Below are 22,980 nucleotides of genomic sequence, written 5' to 3'. Positions count from 1 at the left end.
GTAATTGTTTCCAACATCCTGGGGTTCAGTTACAGTATGTTTGGGATAATATGTTGAGAAGTTGTCAACTTAAATGTATTGTCACTCCAAAGGCATTAATTACTTCTGGGTGTTGTGTCAGTCAGGAGCCAATAGTGATCTCCTGGCATCACTCTCATTTAGATGTTTCTGTCGTGTGAGTGTCTCTGCTCTGACTGAACCAGGACATCGGGTCAATCGTAACAGACATTTGCTCTGACATCTGCCAATAAATCACCACCGAGAGAGGGGACACATTTAGCCCCAAACACTCCCAGAGGGAGGGATGGTTTATTAGCCAGTCAAGTCTAGAAGATGATCCTAATATAACAAAGGGTTTATACAAAATATAATGCTATAACAAACAGGGAAAAGAGCAGTGATTTCGGGGTAGGATGCCTTAGGAGACCTCAGCAGGGAGGCCAGCTGTAAGCATGGAGATGGGAGCAATTTCATCCCACAGATGGATAGCCCTCTCTGGGATGAGCTCTGTGTCACAGGCCCACAAGACCTGCTGGTTGTCTCTGGGGTTTTGTTCCTTTGTTTTGTTTACATCCAGTGGTACAAAAGCATGAACAAAAACTACTTCAGAGTAATTTTGTCAGGAATTGAAAGTGAGACAACTAGATATAGACATAGAAAAAGGACGATTTTTCTAAAAAAATAGCCTAACTTACTTTAGGCATAGCTTGGTTATGTTCTTTATTTTCTCACCTATGTTCTTTATAAGATGTGTATTTTGGAATTATATCTTTTGGAGTTATTAATGAATAAATGCTTTTCATTTCCTTTTACCTTATTATTAGCCATTAAATGGATAGTTGCATGCCTTCAAGGTAAATGGATAACAAAAAGACATTTCTTAATTGGAGACTGGTCTATCTATTAATGAAGTCACCTGGGAAAACAAGTAGAATAGCTTCTCATCACATGAGCATCTGAGTCCAAAGAGTAACATAGCAGGCTGTTATTTCAACTACAGAGGCTATGAAGGAGAGTTGTCTTTCAATGGCTGGCAGCAATCAAGTATGGCCCTCTTGTACATACAAAGATACTGGTGGAATCCTGAGAGTCATAGAAACTATATTACGGATGTGTATTCTAAGGTAAATGGAAATACAAAAGTAAAAGAGAAAATTGATGGTCCTTTACCCCTTTCTTTCCTCTTTCTCAACAGTGTTCAGTTCTTTTTGCCAGACACTGAATACAACTTACTGCACACACAAAAGTACTTCCTGTAGTGCTGGATGATCTTCAAGCATGCTGATTCCAGCAATACTTCAGTAATCTCATCTTCTTCATACACAAGTGTGGTAATCGTACCAGTAACTACAGTGGAGGGAGAATATTACACCCTTATCACCAGGTATCGATACAGATACCAGGCTCAGCCATCATCTGGGCAATAATCTACAAACTCATTAACTAGCAAGAGCTGCCCTTCCTCAGCCCAGATCACTCAGCAGGATCAGCTCTATGCCAGCCATGTGTTCCCCCTTTCACCGCAGGCATCCCTGTGGTGCAGAAAGCAGGTTGCAGCCTGACAGCCAAGTGTCAAAATAACCACCCAACAGCTATTTATCAGCTAGACAGACGCCAGAGCTGCAGAGCAGGGAGTGCCAGCAATGTGGGGCCACAACAATCCAGATCTCCTTCCCAGACCTCACTACAGTCTCTGATGCACTGTGTGTCCAGGAGACCAGCAGTGATACCCACCATGGGAGCCTCCCAAACAGCTTTGAGGAGCTCTCTACCAGCATTGCCTGCTCATAGCCAAGGGAAGCATCATCAAATTTCCCAAGAACCTCTTCAAGCAGGGAAAGACAAACAGTCTATCACAAAAGCAGCACTGGAGTGCTGGCAGTGATGAAAGATCAAGGGCACTGTTCCACCCACTTTCTAGCCCATGGTAAGGCAGGATTCAGTGAGAACAGGTAATTATTGGTCCCTACCAATGCTACACTCAGAACACATCACTTTCACATTCTGCCAAGGGCGCTTACAGGAGTTAGAAGATCACTCACCTTCTCATCCAGCCTTCTGAGCCTATGCACAATCTGGATAGTGAATGCTCCACTTTTTTAGTAAACACAGGGCAGCTTCCTGTATAACTTTACAAGCTATAAGCATGCAAAGTTTTGAGTTATTTTCTTTTTCTCTAGACTCTCTCTCATCTCCTGTGTGGTATGACTTCCCTGTGATGGTTCCTGATGAGGAGGCCACCAAACCCACACTGACATGCAGTTCCAGTGGCTGGTGCTGGAACAATGGGACTTTGCTGCTGTGCACCCACCGCTGCAGCTGTTTATCCTCTGAAAGGAATGATCCACCTTCCATGCTTAACAGCCTTACATGTAATATATCCATTGTAAAGAATTTTTAATTCAGATTTTCTGCTTATGATGTAAAACTTCTCTCAGATAATCGAGACAAATATTAATTTACAGTTATAGTTCCAGAAATTAGTACATTAAAACCTTAAATCTTACCTTGAATTTATCAACTTCTGCCTTCGAACATGTTGCATGATAAGACAACACCTGCCCCAGAACAAAACATAAAAACCATTTTTGTACACTTGTCAAGGAGCAATATCAGGGCTCTGTACTGCAGTCTAATCAGTTATGTTTAAAGCAAATTTTATTAGCATTTGTGTGATAATTCTGTTCTGATTGACAGCATGTAATAGCTAATTACAGGTTATCAGGCATACATTTGGCAGTTATACTGCAGGGAATTTTATAGGGAATAATGAACAATAAGTAATTTAATATTATAAGGATTCCTACATTGTTCTTCTGAAGTTCTACAATCAAAAGAGAAATAATTTAATATGAAATAACAGTAGATTTATGGACTTTTAATAATGCCTTTTGCTATACTGAAAAGCTTTAATGCCTATACTATTGGCACATGGCTGCATTCAAATATCAGCACCTCTGTGTTGTGTCTGACATTCTCTTCAATACCATTCTGCAGAGAGCAGCATCAAATAAAATGTGCAAAGTACCGCACACATGCTCTTATTATCTCTTAGTATGCATCCATTAATATGTAGTACATTGAATCTTTGTGGGTTGATACTAACACTGAGCAAGCACTGCAGAAGGTGCAAGAGCCATCCTGTGTTCTGGACCCACCATGATCTGGCTCTGCATGGGACGAGCTGTGCTGGTCCATGAGGGAGCTCCCAGAGCCACAGCACTCCCAGCTGGGACAGGTCCTTCCCCCCACTGCAACACCTGACCTGCTGATGTGCTAAAGCTTTGATACAGGCTTCTCACTTTGAAATAATTTTCATCCATGAATGTCTCTGTTATTCATACAAACACCTAAACTGTGTCTCACAGGGCTTTGATTTGCAACACCTTGTAGCAGTAAGTCCCAAGACATATCAGTTTTAGAGATGCCACTTTTTACAGTAACAGGAATCCATTCCTGCACTATACAAGAATAAATAAAACACATAAACTCATTGGTTCTGTACCCCATTTTACTTTGTATGATTATACATCATGTCCTTTCTCAAATAGTATCTTTTTTTTCTGTCTGACCATACTGCAACTTCTCTCAGAAACTGGTAAGATTAGTCAAATTATATCTTATGCTATGACAGATTACACGTAACAGCAAAATTCTTCTTGATTTGTATTCATTATATCCTTCTAGATTTTAACAGTCTTCCTTAGTATTTATTATTCTAATCTTTAAATAATTTGCAAATTTTGTGTCCTTAGTATAAAAAAAGTATTTAGCCTGGCTTTGAATCATGGCAAACTTTCCTGATAATTTATTTATGTTTTGCTCTTCTATTTAGTAGTCAATCTTATCAGAACACTATATGAAAACCTGTATAAGTATATATGGATAAGAATCTCATTATGATATATAACAAGTTAATTTATTTTACATCTGATATCAATGTAATTTTCAAGTGCCATTCATTGCCATTATAGGTAAATACATAAACACTAATGAAGTATTCTATTAGTGAAAATCCACAGTCCTTCATCTCATACCATTCTAGTGTTCAGTACTTTTCTCCTGCATCTTCCATCACTTTATGCAAATATTATCAAGAGCTGTTGCCCATTTATAGAAAGAATTACTCTTAATTGAAGATTAATGGCTATTTATCAAATCTATACTCTACATGTAAGCTATATGGTTATTAGTATTTTTTAGATCAAAGAAAGAAGTTGCATTTTAAACCAAAAAAATTAATTTTCTTTTATTTCAGTGGCAAATAAACTTCTATGTGAAGTTTCATCCCTATGTATCTGTGTGTGCATCTAGCACTGCTTGCTTTTCTTGCCAGGAGGAGCACTCATTCTTAGGTGTCATATTGCACAAATACCTGGGACATATGAAGACTTATTCATGACTATGACATGTAAAGTATAAGGATCTTGCACGAGGCCTGAAAAGGAAAGTTTTTAACTTTTCCTCCTACGTGGGTAGATATATACAAATAAAGAAAGCCACTTCTGCTTAGGATTTCTGACACCAACGGTCTTACTGACTTTGGAAAGCTTTAATAGGTCTGTGTGCAGCACAGGGTGCAACCCCACTATGCAGATTAACCCTAAAGCAAAGGAAGAAAAAGCTTCTTTATAGTAATTCAGTTGGGTTTGATTTTTCTTTTAATAGAAACAATGTCATATCTCATTCAGGCCAATGTTATTTTTGTGGATCTTATTGTAATGGTTAGTACTGGAGAAAATCAAAGGAATTACACAGGTAAAAGGTACACACATCAGGGATAACTAGATGATTTTCTTCTCTTATCACATGTGAAATTTAAAACAATACCAATATCTTAGTGATGCTACCCTTTCCTCAGAGTAATGTTTTAAGATTAATCAGTCTTGCATAATGCTTTTTTCGAAAGATCTGAAATTTCATTCAAACTGCTCTTAATTATTCTTGTAGTAGGAATAATGTGAATTTGTAAAGCTATCCTCAAAACTCCAGGCTTTTTTCTCACCAAGATTATTTTTAATATGATAATGTTTAAAATCTCCAGCTATATAGACCACAGTGCTATATTGTTGAATTTGGTTAGCGAAGTTTAAATAATCATAGTTTTTAAAAATATAGTGGGCTTCTTTACATGTAACAGTTAGGAGCAAGAAAGGGTTTCACAAAGATGTACACATACGTCAAGAGCCACAGACTGTTTTGCCCAGGATTTCTTCACTTGGTCATACATAATTGTGTTGTTGATACCCAGGCCACAAAAAATAACAAAAGCCTAAAATTTAAAAAGAGACAAAAGAGAGTCAATTATGAATCAGTTATAATACAAGCACAAAGATGAACACTGGCTTAATCATGAAAAAAAATTGCATGGAAATATTAGGAATAATCACGTTTAAACAGGTTATTTTAAGAATGCAGGTGAGTCACTGGCCTCCAGCTGAGAGATTAGATGCCAGAAACTTGTTTTAATTAGGATGCCACCTTCTAAGTGAGGATTTCTTAGAATTAATGTCAAACCACAAATATAGACAAGATATTCTCCCCCCCATCCCCGGAGTGGACTGAAGCAGATTACTGAGAAATACCAAATGCTATTGAAAAAGTATGTTAATGCTGAACTGAATGCCTCTTACTTCAAACAGTCGCTGGTCAGCATCGTCAAAGGATTTCCCATCAAGCCTGTTCAACACTTGAGCTACTCCTTTAAAAAGAGTTAATATGAGTTATAATCTTCATTCATTAATGCACAATGCAGAATGTTTTATTCTTTGGTAAAATGTAAACCACATATTTCAAACTGAAAAGCAAAACGCAAATATTTATTCTGAAAATAATTAGATGCAGATGTGCAATAATTTCATTGTTTTGATACTAGTACTTTCAGCTGTTATTCTTTACTCTTTAAGTATAATACTGCAAATCAAAAAATTAGTCACAGTGCTTTTCACAAAGGTTAAAGATCTATTTGAGAAAAATCTTGATCACTTTGCTAAGAGCAATCACATAAGTTATCCGAAAAATTTCGAGTTTCCAATACAATTTACTGAATCAGTACCTTCATTCCTAAAATCTTAGTTAGTTTAGCATCATCTGGGTATATAAACGCTTTTTTACTCATGACTGGTTCATTAATTTACTGAGCCAATGGAAAAATGCATTTGCCAAACTAATGGTGATTTCTACTACAACAAACATTTCTATTTCATTTATCTACAATAAGCCCTTAGAAAAATACTGTAAGAGTAATCTGCTGTCAAGAGTTCAGATTATTTCTCATTCTTGAAGATAAGACACAGTTCACAACAAACAACAAGACGTATTTTTAAAAGACTCAACTCCCACATCACCTCTGCCAAAGAAGCTCACAGACCCTGCATGGCACCAAGTGCCTTCAGCAATGCACTTCCCATCTCAGCTCTCCCTGGCAGCCACAATGCACAGGGATCTAACTCTTGCCCTGCCAGTATAAATTGCTATTGCTTTGATATCAGTTCTTCTGAGGAACGTTAGCAGAGGAATCTGGCACTGTTATTTACAAGCACTCCTTATTGTGCCAAAAGCAGGTAATAACACAGGACCAATTGCTGGTGTAGCATAGCTGCAAAGCTGCCTATCAAAGATCTCCTGAAACTCTGTCACATCCTGATCCAGCACTGCAACAGGCAACTCTGACCACTGCCACAGCCCCTCCAGCAAATCTTCCCTGACTGCACCCAGAGTTTATTGTTAGAGGGAAATGAGCCCTTAGCTTGACTGCACACAGTTGCCCGCGTACTAAAGAGGGAGACCCAAGGAAAACATCAATGCATATAAAACATTTTTCACTAATATGTTAGAATTTCTGTTTTCATCTCATTAAAGTTCAGTACAATATGTAACTTAACGACACAGCTGGAAAGTTAAGTTATATATTGTCCACACTGTCCACACAGTATCCAAGTCAAAACATCCCTTCTTGGATACTTAGCATGCATCCTAGGTACTGTAACTTCTTAACGATATTCAGCCGGGGGGAGGGGGGAAAGAAGAAAAAGTAACACAGAATTGAAAAGATAGAACTAAATTTACAGTAGCATAAAAATTACACAGCCATGGGGGAAGTCTTACCAATTATTTGGTGGGTGCTGTTCCATATAGGAACACACAGAACAGATCTTATGTGAAAGCCAGAAATTTGGTCAGCCTAAAATGTAGAAATGAGACCTTCCATTAGTGGTGCCATTTTCAGCCTTTTAAATCATAGTAATAGAAATGTCAAGGAGTAAGTTTACATTATAAATGTCTTTTCATGTGTATCAGCTCTCAGAAGAAAAATTCCGCTGAAACTTCATCCACAATAACCAAAAGTCATAAGGATTATTCTAAAAATTGCCAAAGAAGATACAAACATTGGCATCTTTGCCACATTAAGCTTACACTATTTGACTCTGATTTGGCACTAAAGACAAACTATAATTAAGGCAATATCCAGACAAATTCTGGATTACTTAGACTGGTGGATTAGTAGAGGTAACTTTCACTGAACAAGTTTGCCTTAGAAGTACTCTTCCCAACTGTCAAACCAAAATTGGACTTAGTGAGGCAGCTGTAAAAGGAGGCTTACGGGAAATACACATTTTCAGAAAAAAGGTGAGAGTAAGCAGGGAATTGTGCAGAAATGCACGTTAGTAAGAAATGTAAGGATGGAGCCAAACCCTAGATTTGAGATAACTGGTCCTTTTGTTCCAATGACAATTTACTGCCTCATTTATTGTTTTCTAGCTAATACAGTATACAGCTTCACAATTTATTTTAAGTGTCACTGATTCTCTCTTTTCTACAATTAATAAGCTTTATTCTTTAGTGTCATCACTGCTGCAAAATCTAATGAAAACAGTTTTTCAAAAGAGATTAAGAGAGTGGAATGAGTCCACTCACAGAAGATCAGGAGATGTTCTCTTACTAAAACTACCACTGCTACAGTCAATCTTTAATAGAAGAAAACTAAAAGACCAGCAATAATTCATATATGGGAAGCAGGATGGGATCACTGTGATCTCCTAGCTAGCAAAAGACATAACTTAGGTTTTAATTAGATTACTGCTTATTTATACATACTCAGAACTCATCACCAGTGTGGAGTGCCACCTAAAATCCAGGGGAATGAGGCAATAATTGATTCAAACGTATGTCTTAAAATGAATTGCAAAATATTTTCACATTAAATTCTTGAATGAGTTGAAAATTGAGCATTAACATTTGCAGATGAGAAGTAGTGTTCTAAGAAAAAAATAAGAGCTTATTTTCAACAGAAGCAGAGAACAGAATCTCTGTTCATAACTACAAATGTAGGTTTGATTCTATCTAAGTAATAAGGGATACTATGTTCCTCTTACTACTCCTGACTGTAGAAATAATTGAGTAGAACAACTGAATTTAAGAATTAAATTTTCATAGGAACCCATCAAAAGAAAATGATTATTGCCCTTTGTATAATTTTCTTTATATATATTGGGTAGTGCCTCCAACTTGGAAAGAACTAACTGTGAAACAAATAAGAGATAGCTGAATTATTCAGGAGATTATATAATACAAGTACAGTTGCAAACATCAAGGACTGGCATGCTTTAAGTTGGCATATCTAAACACCCCAGGCATTAATTATACTTCTTGCAATTCTGAACAGATTAACATCAATGCAGTTTTCTTTTATACTTCTATAGCAGGCCCCTTTTATTTTTTCTTGTTTCAACAAATTCTGCTGGTTTGAGAGATAATCCCTTTAATGACACGTGGAATAAAATTGGAACCAAGTAAACTCTCAACATGAAACACTTCCAAGAACACTTACTGTAGAAATATATTTTAGGAAGCTTTCTGACCAAGGCTGTGATTAATTTGCTGTCCAACTGCTGGCCAAGTCCCCCGTAGTAATTCTGGATTAGAATTCAGAGGAGATTTTGTCCTTCCATACACCTCTAACATTTATTTAGATGTTAAGTATACTTACATTTTTATCTATAGCTACACCTTTCTAACAGGAAATGAATACCTTAAGATACACAAACAACTTTTATTGGGAGTGATATGCATCTTGAAGGAGTACCCAATCCAGTGTGTATTTGAGCAAATTAAACTATTGGTTGGCTAAGTTAGATCACAAACAACATTTGTCTATCTGGATACCAGCTCTGTTCACACTCTGTCTGTGTACAGCCCCAGCCACCCCAACAGCTAACAACACTGGTGCTGCTAACGCTGAACACCAACAAATTTTTAGCAATAAAAATCAATTTGCATAAATATCAAGGCAGTTGGTAGGGGAATCACTTATAAATAGGAAAAAAAAAGAATAATGGACAAAGTAACTGCTTAAAGTCACAGACTAATTCAGTGATCTGTGTTTGCAGTATAAAATCATAGAAGACAAGAAGGACAACTTACTGAATAGAAAAAATAATTCAAAATAAATATTCACATGTCTCACAGCCACTTGGATATTAAACCAAAATTTTTATTTAGTCGGGTGCTCAAAAGTAATATATAATGACATTTGTAAAAATCTCTTACCTCAGCATCAAAGCGAGGATCCTGATAGGCATCACTGATGTTCACTGGGAGACCTGTGGAAGCGACGAGTTCAGCAATGCTATTGTTTATTAGCCAGTCAGAATAAGATGATTTTTCCATGCTGTCTTTGAAACTATCAAAATGCAGGGCAAAGGAAGAATAGAATACAGTCAACGTTAATTGCAAGTCCAGCATGTCTTAAATGCACATTAATAGGAACAGCAGAACCATTCACAATTTTTAACGGTTACTAAAAATGAACTATAGAACAACAATTAGGTATTATTGAAATGGTACCTCAAAAATTTTCTCCTTTATCTAACTCTTTCTATTGAAAACAGCATTGGTGTCTCGAGTAAATAAAATATTTGATATATTTTACCTATGACTCAACAGTGGATTGTGTTCTAAGTTTCTGTAGGATACAGGACTGCTCATGAAAAGCAACCAGTTCTAAAAATATTTTCTGTAGAGTTACCTGAAAAGATATACTTTTCAGATTTTTAAAATTAATCTAATAATCTATGATATTTAAAATTTTTATTTTCAATAATTTTCCTGTCAAAATTACTTTTTAAAAAATTTTGGCATCTGAAATGCCATATCTGAATGGCTAAAGAAGGGATCATTAAATAAGTCTTAAATCAATACTGCAAGTATATTACAGCAGGTAGATCCAAGTAGTCACACAAAGACATGAAGGTTTCCCTTTTTTTTTTTTTTTTACCTGTTTGAGCTTCTGCCACAATTACTGAGGGGCTAGAGAGCTATCACTAAATGAGCAAAAGACACTAGAATTATGGCCTCAACTCACCACGCTCCACTGCAGCTTCTCCAGAAAATTCAGTGTCTAGCAGACCTTAAAGACCTCACTTCATACTTCACCTAATCAGTAGGAAAGTTCTCTTTGACTTATTTCAGGCAGGTTCTTGACACTCGAAATGTCTAGCTACTCATGAGTGAATAAAAAAAATGCCTGTTGTCTTAGTCTTGAGAAGAAAACTGATAAACTTTTAACACCTGAGAAACATTACTTAGAAAAAAAGTTACTAAAAAGCTATGGAGAAGGCTACAATAGTTTGAGGCTTTGAAGCATTCCTCATGAATGAAAGCAGGCTGAACAGTAAAATTCTTGAAAGACTCAATCAAAGTGAAAGGATTGATTTTTGTTGACTGCTTTGATTTTCTGGAGACTAATTCAACTATGTCACTCATCAAAAAGAAAATATTCTTAAAAGACTGTAAATAAAAATAATAATAATTTACAGAAATCTAAAGGAATCCACTTTCATTTGGGATAAGAATTTTGAGTGACTGTAATAAATGTTATGTGTATACTTTGACAGAGACCTCTACATAAATATAACAGGTTTTGAGCTAAGTAAAAAAATCACATTTATAATTTAAAATTAAATTCGTAATTTTATTTATTTTAAATACTTCAGAAGCAAAAAATCTTTTAGGATAAGGATCTAATTTCAAATGTATAGTTCCCAGTTTATAACTTATCTGAATTATTATATTATATTTTATTATAAGTTATATATTTTATAACTTATCTGAATTATTATATTATTCTCTTCTATTCTATTCTATTATCATATAAGACACATACATCAGGACTGCTTTATGGGTGTCAAGCATTTTAAGCAGCAAATTATTTCAAGTAAAAGAAACAAGATAACATTCATAAATAAGTTTTAAAAGTGGGTTCTATTATGTTCTCTCCATTCCTAACAAACACTCTACACCCATACTCCAGAAGACAGGCACATCATCCCAGGGACAGTAAAACAGCTGGGGGATTTCAGCACTCCCTCTGTACCAGCCCAAGTGGGAAGGAGCACAGATATTTTTGCCCACACAACTCATGCTCTGGCCCAGGCAGGAGACCTGTCCACTACCACTGGTACCCAGGTTAGAGAGCTGCCACCTCAGCTACCTGCTAAAATGTAATCTCATCTGCCAAAACTGCTGCTTCTGTGCAGGAAAGGCACACTCCACATTCCATCAGGCTCATCTTCATCTAAAGCATACCCGAACTGGGCCTCCAAGGATTCTAATATTTATGTAATATTTTTTCAAAGGGAGAGAAAATTTAGGGGACCTGGCAAACTTGTACTTCAAGAAGAAAATCACTGGGAAAAACAAGAGCAGCAGTGTGCCAGTATGGATAATAAACAAACTTGATCATGGTGTGTGATGAAAACTTGGAAACTGAACAGATAAAGGAAAGTGTAGCCTTGCAAGGTATTTCTTTACAAACATCAGTGAAGAAAACAAGTATGAGTATTTATTATGATATTTAGGGATCTAACAGGTGAGCTGCCATCATGCAGATTTAAGGAGGGCAAAAGAAAAGCCAACTTCTAAAGCTGTGTGCGAAAGTATATTAAGGCATGAAATATTATCTTAAGACCTTCTTTCTTATTTAGATAAAACATAATTAGAACTGTTATCAGCCTAAAATGTCTTTGGATTTCAACTAAAATTTCAAAGAAATAATGTTTTTCTTAACTGCTGTAATGATGAAGAAACTTGTCTTGCCATTTTTTTCCCCCACATAAAAAGTCTCATGACTTTACATCAGTTACAGCTGCAGAATGCAGAATGAAAAGGGCAAAACTCACTAGAAAAATGCTCAAATGTCAAGGGCTCGCGGCATTGTTCTGTATCCTAAATAACCTTTATTTTTTCACAATAGTGCCAATAACTCAAGCTGTGCCTGTGCTAGCTCCAAATGTGACATCATATCTGCCAGTCTAACCTTGGTCTTTGTAAAAGCAACTTCAATCTCCACAGGAAAAAATCATCACAGAAAAAGTGAAACATCTTTATGTTAAAATGCACCTTTATTAAAATATACCTTTATGAATCTTATAAAGACTAGCTACCAGGTTATGTGTTTATTCATGTCTTGGACTAAAGTTAAAATAATCTTGACTTGACTACAAGCAGAGCAGGCTACTACAAACTGTTTTGTGGCAACATGCTAATATAACTATGGTAACAAGAAATGAGCCAGCTTGGTTATCTTGATACCACTCTACATTGTTTTGACTAATCTGGCTACAGATCAAGTTTGAGAAAAACAGAAATAACAACCACATTCCTTGATTCATGATCCTGTCCCTGAATAAAAGAAATGTATTTTCACCCCCTAGGAAAGACCAACTGCTACTCTGAAACTCTTTGTCAAAAACAGTAACTTGTGATTCCCAGATGAATCAACAGATTATTTATTCATATTTAAATCTTCCTATTTTTTATTACTTGTTTTCCACTTGCTTCACCATTCCCATACCAGGACATGGAAGGGAGATAGCTTCTACCCATATTTCTGCGTGACCCTGGACTCTGCTGTGAGCTTGCACATCTTAGAAATTTTCTAACACTACCCATTTTTTTAATGCTGCAAAATCAATCCATGAAAAGGTTTATCACCATGACAGCCATTTGATATGGAAAATTCTCCTTCAGAATCAGTATGAATTAATCTGCATAAAGCCTATGTGATAAACACTGAGCCCTGAAAGATGGAAGAAATATTCTCACAGTAGCCCTGAATCCTCATGCCCTCATTTGCTATATAGGACATTTTATGTGAACTGCTGGCAGTGGTGTAACCTTACAGGGATTGATATAACAACGCCACATGAACAAACATCTTTCTTTTGCTACTTAAAAGTGGCCCTTTATAAATGTTTACAGATCCTACTAAGCAAAACATATACTTCCATTTTGACTGGGCTCCCAAACAAGATTTAGTCACAGGAACACGGTTTCTAGGAAATACATATTCTCTGCAGTTTCTAGGCTTTCCAATTTGACAACAGCAGAAATAAAATTTTACTGGAAACCTCTCAATACAACTGTACAGAGGAATTTTGTAAGAGATCAACAATATAAAATAATTCTGTAATTTTTTTTCTATATTAATTCTATATTAATCGCGCAAAACTGCATGTTATCAATGTTATTCAATGTTATTCAATCATAAAACGTCAGTTTTCCCCTGATTTCCTGCCTGAGACACTAATACAACATTAGTGCATAGATACACACACAAACATACGTATATAAAAAAATATAGGCACATGTATTTATTCAAGCAAGCCTCCATTTGAAGCAAGCAGGTGTCTTGTCTGAGTAAAAAACATAGGCTCAGACTCTTCAATCAAATCTACACAAAGTTCCATAAGAAAATAAAATCTTGACCAAGCAAACCTTAAAACTATGTGAAAAATGTAGTTATCCATAACCACAGAAGGTATGAGCACTAACCTGTTGTCAGTATCAGCACTGCATTTTGGAGACAACAATTCGAAAGATTTTGTAAATTTCACCACCTGTCACAAAAGAAGTAATTTAGGATTGCTATTAAGCTGAATAAACATCTAAGAAAACAGTAACATAAGGTTCCTCTACTTAAACTGTATTTTTATCCAATAGTCTTATGATAAAAGTACAAATCTGTATTCTCTCAATGGAGAATTCATGTTCAAAATACACGCTGTGCACAGTTCCCTAAAAATCAATATCAAATCAAATGATATCTTTAGATTCCTTCAGAAAACTATTTTCCACAAGCCTATACACTTCCCTTTAAAGGCTTTTGGGACATGTAGTATGGGGCTTTACTCACACTTCACTTTTTTAATATAGGAAAATAAACAGATAGGTAGCTTTGCATTACTAACTGCAACCAATCACACTTGAACATATGTGTCAGGAGCACATAAGTGAAATGTCTTAAGAGTGACAAAAAGTGACACAGAAGAGAGGTCATGTTTTTGGATGTGTCCCCATCTTCACTTTGGTTTTGAATCATAAAAGCTTTCTGCACAATGTACAAATGACAGTATTTTAGACATGGTTAGACATTGAGTTACTCTAAGGAAATTTACTTTGATATACATGTTAACCCTCCAAAACCGGAGAAAGTCAGGAAAATAACTGTTTTGCCACTTGTAAAAATTACCAAGTGGGTGGTAAGATGCTATTCTCCTACTCCAAATGAACCTAAGAATTATGCCCATTTAGAAAAATTTTAAGCTTTTTGTCCATATTTCACAGTTTTGTCTAGAGGAATAAGAAACTCATTGTTTGTGGTTTGGGAAAAGCCCCTCCTAGCTCAAAGGCAGAAATAGTACCAAGAGCAGAAAAATGAACTGCCACCCACAACTTCCTAATGGTATGGACATTTTTGTGAAAAATAAAAATCATATTATACTTATAAACACAGTGACATTTCATAAGAATGTACTATATATTGTAATTATAAAGTTTGGGAGGGGGTGGCTAGGGGAATCTAGAAAGAGAAAATGAACTACAAACACTAAAATTCAATATTAGAGAACATAAGTGAAATAAAACCCTTAATCTTGCTTTTAGGAAAGCTGGTATAATTTAGGACATACTCCGTTGAAAGTTCTTAATTTTTATTAACTGAAATGAAATGTGAATCACATCTTTCCTCCAAGGAAAAGAATGGGGATTTTTTTTCTGCCATACAAACAATTTTACGATTCTGTCCCTGACTTGTCACAGTCCAGCAACAAATAATTAACTGCAGAATCAGTGAATACAAAAATAATAATCGGGTAGGAAAAAAAAGATATTACAAACAATATTTTATCCTTCAACTACCTCTCAAATCTGTAGAAAGGAGGGTAGCTTATATTGAATAGCCTGAAAACACTGGAGGGGGCTACCAATATAAAGGCAGCCACTTAATTTTTTACTAATAATACTCATAAAAACTTCAAACATTTTTTAAAAGGCTCTCATACCCTATGAATATCAGTACTGCAAAGTCCCAGTGAAAGCCCCTGTCAAAACTGTCAAATACTTTCATACAGTTTACATCCATCTGTTCAACAGAGCTCTGCAATGAAATAATTATTCATGGGTCAAGTAGAGTAATTGCAAAAAACCAAAAATACTTCAATAATTCTGAAAGCTGGATTTCCATTTCACCTGCTCAATGTAAAAGCTTACTGCTATCACAATATAAGCCTACTGGGATAGAGACACAAAAGGGGTGGTGCTAAAATTTCAACATGTACCTAACTTACATTTAGGAACAACACACTGAAAAATACCTGCAGTCCTGTACTTACATATGACATGCAACTCTACTTACTGGTGATTCAATATCTTCCAGAAGTAATACTGAGCACCGTTCACACTTCAGTAGAGTCTGGGCCCGATGCATAATTTTCTTGACAATTTTCTCTAAGTCAGTCTGTTCCTCAAAGAGGTCATTCACTACTTCCAGTAAAGCCTATATACAAGGACAGAAAACTCTTGTATTGGTTGTAGATTTAATAAATACACGGTGCATTGCAAAGGAGGCATCATATCTGGGATGGATTTTATATGAGTGATCCATTGAAATCTTCATTCAAAGAATGTTCTTAATGACTATAGCAACAAAATTGACACACATTTTTAATATTTTGTGAAGGAAGAGCAGGTTCAATACTACCAGAGGGATTTCTACTGAAGTTTTGGACCTGTGATAACAAAAATATAATTTCATGTTATGGCAGAAAAGGATGATAAAAAAGAAGCCAACTATTATTAAAAACCCATCAAAATTACCATTTGGTTTCTTCAAAAAATAAAAGACCTCTCTGACAAGGGAATGACAGGAGAGTTCAGCATTATTTTCACTTCAGAGCCTCCTGTCCCAATGCATGCATGGCACCAGTGATCATGAATGTGTATTCTATGGAGATATGCTGTCAAAACCCTTCACATATGGGGTTTTTTTCTTGCTTAATTTTATAAAGATATATCCACATTATTTGCCCATGAACTGAATATTAAAAATTCAGAATGGCAAAGGCTTGAGTTTCGTAGAATTTTATGAGAGCTTGAATCTCTGCCTGAGTAAAACTTTCTCCTGCACCGTCTGTGCCACAAATGCAATTGTTTCAGCACCATAAAATGTGGAACTGACATCAGGAAACCACAGCCACCACTACAAGTGTATTTCCCTCCCACACTCTCTGCTTGCTGCCTCAATCAAGACAGGGATCTTTTGAAAATATAGTTTTTGAAATAAAACTGTCTGCTTAGCAAACACACATGCAGAGCTGGGAGCTGCAGGAAAAAAAAGACAAAAGTTTGATGTTGGTCCATTATACATTTTGCACTTACCCTGCTTCTGTCATATTCCTTCCTCGAAGCTGCAAATAGCTGGGCATTGGATATGGCAATCCCACAGAAGGGGAGGTACATCTGCATCACCTAGTATGGAAAGAAACTTGCAGTCATTAAATACAACTGCAATTGTTTATAGCAATTTCTTACTAGTAAAGAGACCTAAACTTAAGGGACACATCACAGGAACGTCTCAGCTCACTCTTCAGCAGAGCACTAAACACAAAACAAAATTATCTTGGGCAAGGCACATCAGATGCATGGAAAGAGATAAATGTCTAGGAAAGAACAAATACAGTTAAGTTCATAGGTCCCAGATGTCTGGGTCCTCCATAATTTCTCTGGGAATCTGTGGATTCTCAACTCTATAAAATGTCTTCTGAAGACTACTTTAAATTACTGTAGACATATCAGCTTCCCTAGAAAGATATTCTGTATTTCTCTGGACTGTTTTTTTTTTCTGAGCTTAAGAAGCAAGCTCAAGTCACATTCCTTTTGAGGAATTCTACGTCTAGAGTACATAGATTTTGGAGAATACCAGCACAGTGGAACACAGCATACTGATCCTACACTATTAGTCAGAAAATTGATTGTCTTCTCAAAGAAGGTTAAAAAAAGTTAAAAGAACATGCTTGACAAACCAGGCCTTAATGTACCACCAAACATTTAAAAAGATTGAAAAGGAGGGATTGGGAACATAGTTTGAGGTGCCTAAGATGATTTTAGGTTGGCTGTGTTTAGTTAGTAACCTGGACCAGTCAAACAGATGAATACTTGTGGGACTGGCACTTCACAAGGATGACAATGGATCCAAGTCCAAACCCAGCATTTTTAAGCCACACACTGGTAACAAATCTGTAACATACTGCCACTCCTGAGTGGTTCCCAGACTTAGATCTGAGACTTTTACAGCTGCTGAATAGCCTTAACATTTGCAAAGCCAGTGGGAGTTAAGGCACTCTGCTGTTTAGAGAGCCAAAAGAATGCTGCAGCAGCTAACCTTTCTTCTCTTTGGTCTGTCTATCTATTGTAAGACATCCTGTCTGTGACAAATTTTGGCATTAAGAGAGTGGCATTTGTCTTTGAAATTCTATTTAATTAGAAAAATACTGCTAACCCCGAGCCGTGGCCTATTGAGACTATCTGAGGAAAGAACCCAGAAGAACAGAAACAGCAGCAACTGCTGTTATACTTTATCTACCTTGAGCACTCCACTGGTTCCATACCTGCTTAGTCTGTGTTTGAGTAATGATGAACTTTTGGAAAGGATCCTCAGATCCTCTGAATTTTGTACCTGTCCAAGACTGAGCACCAAGACGTTTCCTATTACCATCCCAGTATCAGTTGCATCTGGACAGTTTTCCTTATCTCCTGTTAATGGGCCCATCAATGTCTTGCCACATGACTCAGAGATAACACTCTCCAGGAGCCAGTTCTGTTTAACAGGGGATTAAGAACACACCTTGTGACTCAAAATAACATCAGCCCATTGTGAGATGCTCCGCCCAGGGGGAGAAGCTAGGCATTCCCACCTGGATAAATCCAGGGATTTCTAGACAGAAAAGCAGCCTTTCCACAGGTCTCCGAGAAGACACAGCAACCACATCTGCCACTCCAATTTGGACTGCTACCAGCACGCTGGCCAAAGGGGTGTCAGGTTGTATTCTGACTTTGTCAGTGGTCTTCCTTTTGTATCATTGCATGTATTTTTGTCTTCTTTTTTTTCTTTTCCTAATAAATTGTATTTCTGACTTAGAGTCTCTCACTGGTTTTGCTTTCAAACCAGAACAGTACCTTTACACCTGACACTCTGTCACAGTAACTGCAGGCTTTAAGGGTGCACACCTATACTGCTAATTTGGAAACACCCTACTTTCATCCTCTTCCCATCACAGCTACCGATGGCTGTAAGGAAAGTGACATTTCAGAATCTACAAACAATCATCTTTTTGAAAAAGCAGTAATTAAAGTAGCCAACTATCACACCAGATCTACAGGACCGAGTACACAACATGAAAAATAAAGTACAAATATGGAAAAAATGATAAGAGGGATTAATTCTTTTAATAGTCAGAGTTTCTCTGAGAGAATTTTGCATATTTCAGTTTAGTTTTTATTTCCAAATGAAACAAAACACCTCCTTATCTATATTTTCTTGTAATAGTACTAAAAACCACAGCCAAGTAAGAGATCAGAGCAGAAAAAGTTAACTTAAGAAAAATCTGTCCTTTAGTGAAGTTTTGAATACCTTAATGAGACTGGATACATTTTTACTTAATAAGTAAATACTAATATTTATTTTCTCCACACTGAAATCCCTATTCCCAAAATTAATGTGGCCCTGTGACAAAGGAAAGCACAAGCGAAGCTTATGAACCTTCAGGCATCACAAAACCAGCTAGCCAAAATGTCTTCTCAGTCATAAGAAAATAAAACTGTGCAATATTGAAAACCACTGGTTGTGTCTGGAACCCAAACTCCAAGGCCCTGGATCTACACACAGAAATTACCATCCATAAAATACTGTTTTATGACATCTTAAGAGCCTGGAAAGCCACTGACACACATCACTCTTGTCACCACTCAAACTAATTGTATAAGGCGCAGCACAATTAAGAAAGACAGTAAGTTGTTTAAGAAAACCAGTAGAAGATATAAATAAATGTCAACAATTATGAAGAAACAAACAAGAAAAAAACCTGTCAGGTAGAGAGGAATCATCCTGTGGTTCAGTTATTCCTGTTTACCTAAAATTGAGTGTTCTTCCTCTTTTTGTACTCTCTGAAGTGACTTTTCCTTAAACCACTTTTGGCAAGGTGTAATACAACACCAAATACACAAAGAATGAAGATGTTTCTAATGGTAGCTTAATTTTAAGTACGACTTTTTAAACCAAAATTGCTCAATGGGATAGCAAGCAGTTATTGCATTATTATTTCAGGTTACAGATTTAGATCTGCAGTATTAAGACTATTTTACAAGCACCCCTAACATGTTTATGCTATGACTGTGGATACTCCATAGAAATATGGAATAACATAATATTAAACTCTTATCTGTCTGAGCCACGGACTGTAAGGAGATGGTATTTTTATGCCAGATTCACACTTCAGGGATTTTTCCTCCAAAGAGAATGTAAAAAGTTGAGGAAATGGCACATTACACCATGAGATGAACACATCCTTTCTCTCTCCTTTTAAGTGACAGATAACTAATTACTAATTTCCTGGTGCTCCAGGGTAAAAACTGGCCCAAAGGTTAAGCATGCCACATGCTTCCATTACACCAATGCACAAAGTATTTGTGTGAAACTCGTGGAAAAACACACAGTATATCCTTCTGAAGTACATAAAGTAATTTCCCTTTGTTAAACCAAAGGCTATTAAAAAAATAGTTTTGAAGCAAAAGGGAATATATCTGAAAGATAATTTTCTTCCACATCTACTTTGAATTAATTAAAGGAAAAGATTCTGCAGATTTACTAAAGTAATTTTCTAAGAAAGCAAATAGGCAGAACGTTAAAAAAAATCAAAAACAGCTTTAACAGATGTGCCTCATTAAATTATTTTGTCTAATAGGAGTAGTTGCAATGATTCATCAGAGTTCTGTGTGACATATTGACAAACACATCAGTAAGTATGTAATAGTACATTTTATTAAAATGGTGTTTAGGCTGAGTAACAACCTAATGAATGTGCTGAGATGTTGAAAGAGACTAGTTTTTGTTGGATTTTTTTTCATGACAACTATAAGGTATTCAGATACGGTAGCTTCAGGTTAACAAGTTCATATTGTGAATTACTTGAACATTCAGGGTCCAGGTGACCTGGCCCAGTTTCTCTTAATTAACCCTCCACTGAGTATCCTTGGGTAGCAGCTACACTCACCTTACAAATTCACAGCAACATTCAAAAGCTAAAAAGCTGTACTCACAAACTGTTCAATATTTTATCAGGGCAGGAAACCTATGAAAAGAAGTAGCAGTAATGGGAACCTTCAATATATCACTATTTTCTTTTTTAAATTCTATGATTTCATTATTGTATGTTAGGAGTATTAAAACACAATTACCAAAGAAACAAACGGTATAATTACAAGAAATTTTAGTATTCAGTCACGTAACTACTTACATTTTCTGCTAGGTCTTGAAGATTACATATCTTTACTTCAAAATTACACCAGTAAGATCAGATATCTGTCCTGACCATAGTTACTTTTGGCTTCCCACAGGATATATTTCCATTGCTTTAGAATCTCCACACACCTCCAGACTTTTATCCCCAAAGTTAGACCTTCAAATCCACAACAATAACTGAAGCAGGAGCTTGATATTTGGAAGTATAAAGGATTTCCAGATTCTGCAGTATTAAATACTAGGACAAGTAAGCTACAAACTGTGGTTGTTAGTGGATACTTTTATTTTATGGCATCAGTTCAGAAACACACCGGTGCTCCCTCAGAATTTTAAAGGGCAGTCTTCCATATGTTTCCTCTTCATAATCACAATTTTACGGGCCAAAAGTTCCACACCTGGTTACACAGTTGTCTGGGCACATCAGCATCTGGACTCCTACACTATAGCAGCACAATGCCTTGAGATGTGACACTCATTTTCCTTTCATCCAGCTTTTCATAGATGATGAGACATAGAATATGTAAGTTAATAAAAATGTTTCTTAGTGTTCCTCTGAACTGCTAAAAATTAGGGTTTCTTCTCATCATCCAGGTTTGGATTTCACAATAACTTCACACATGATACAAATCTTTCTATCATCAGAAACAGGAAGGCGACCTCTGGCCAAGCTCTTTCTGAAAACGCATGTTATCAAGAGGTACCACCTTTCCCTCCACTGCACAGCCTGGGGATGAGGGTCCTTATGGAATCTGCAAACTCTTCCCTTGCTGTATAAGAAAAACCCCTGCTGGTTCTAGCTGCAAAAGAAGGCTATTTTCTAGAATTGTGTGCCTCACCAGAAGTAAGTTCTGAAGTTTTCTCTTACGAGAGGAAGGTATAAAAGCAACAAAGTTGCATGGGTGCAGACCTGCAATGCAGAAAGTTATTAGCAAATGGTGAAAACCAGCCAGTGCTGCAAAGGCAGCACACTGCAGAGGTAAAATGTCAGCTTGCTGGCTGGAAAGCAGCCCTGACTTCAGCTTCAGCAAATGCAGTGACATTTACCCTGCCTCCCCCGCATGCGGCTTCGCGCTCACGGAGCCTTCTCCAAGAGCACACGCTGCCATAACTATCCAATATCACGGCTTCTGGCATACTCCAAGCACCCCCTGCCTGTGGTCAGAAAAGAAAACAATTCTGATGTCTGACAGAAGAAAGAAGCTTCTCAGTAATGCTTGTGTACTCACTCTGGCACAAACTCCAGGTTGAGCTCTCAGCAAATGCCTGTCTGGTTCAGTTGTTTTCTTTAGCGACCACAGGAGCCACTTCTCTTTACACAGCTTGCTTGGTGAGCCTGTGGGGAAAGGAGCTAGTACAGCCTTCCTAGAAAGAGAAAAGAAGTCCTTTCAAAGGAAAAGTTTTTGCTATAGTTTAAAGTGATCAATGTTTTGTGGATGTACTTGAAACCAAATCAGGGAAGCCAGCTGCCCTTTAAAACATTTCCTAATGTGTTCAAAAGAGGCTCTGATAATGAAATATTCTACTGAATTCTGAAAGCAACAAACCAAATCCAATTGCAACATGGTTAAACACAAGTGCTCAACCAAATTCCATTACCTCCTGCCAGCTGTGCAGGGTCTGGCTAGCCACACATCTGATAAAATCTAATTGTCATCTAGGTTCACAATTCCAAGAAATATTTACCAAAATTATTTTTCCACCCCAAGCATGGAAAGAACAATTGGTTGGTAAAACACTGCATGAATTGTAGGCACCCAAATAGGGCATGTAGCTCCTGCTTGTATCACTGAATCTGCAGAGGCTCCTGGGCCAATCCACTACTGCCTTTTTTTTCCCTTTTTTTTTTTTTTTTTTTTTTAAGTTTGTATTTGCATGTGGTTATTAATGCAGTAGCATAAAAATGCACTAATGCTTGCAAATATACAGCAGCATCTCTGCCCTAAAAAGCTCACTATCTAACTCTGGAAGCTTTTGGTGTCTGTAAACAGCCTGAAAAGGACCATGGGAGCAATCCTTCAGCACTGACTCTGTACTTGCCTGCCTCATAGAATTACTGGCACGCATTCAAACTAGATAACTGCGTCACCAGACAGATTACAAAACATGTCTCTGGTAGAAGCAGACAT

General features: G+C 36.7%; 1 protein-coding gene across 1 annotated transcript in view; it reads right to left on the bottom strand.

The window, feature by feature from the left end:
* Window positions 1-22,980, bottom strand: part of PDE11A (phosphodiesterase 11A) — a 106,973-nt gene that overhangs the window by 48,450 nt on the left and 35,543 nt on the right. Inside the window, exons 3-10 of the mRNA XM_053982324.1 lie at window positions 16,717-16,806; window positions 15,695-15,835; window positions 13,834-13,898; window positions 9,550-9,682; window positions 7,108-7,183; window positions 5,634-5,701; window positions 5,180-5,272; window positions 2,508-2,558 (exon numbers count right to left, since the gene is read on the bottom strand). Of these exons, the coding sequence (XP_053838299.1) occupies window positions 2,508-2,558; window positions 5,180-5,272; window positions 5,634-5,701; window positions 7,108-7,183; window positions 9,550-9,682; window positions 13,834-13,898; window positions 15,695-15,835; window positions 16,717-16,806 (717 nt within the window). The remainder of the gene's footprint in view (window positions 1-2,507; window positions 2,559-5,179; window positions 5,273-5,633; window positions 5,702-7,107; window positions 7,184-9,549; window positions 9,683-13,833; window positions 13,899-15,694; window positions 15,836-16,716; window positions 16,807-22,980) is intronic.

The sequence above is a fragment of the Vidua macroura genome, chromosome 7, assembly GCF_024509145.1.
Source record: "Vidua macroura isolate BioBank_ID:100142 chromosome 7, ASM2450914v1, whole genome shotgun sequence".
NCBI lineage: Eukaryota > Metazoa > Chordata > Aves > Passeriformes > Viduidae > Vidua > Vidua macroura.
Note: the sequence above shows the minus strand (reverse complement) of the source record. Positions and strands in the feature narration are given on the sequence as shown.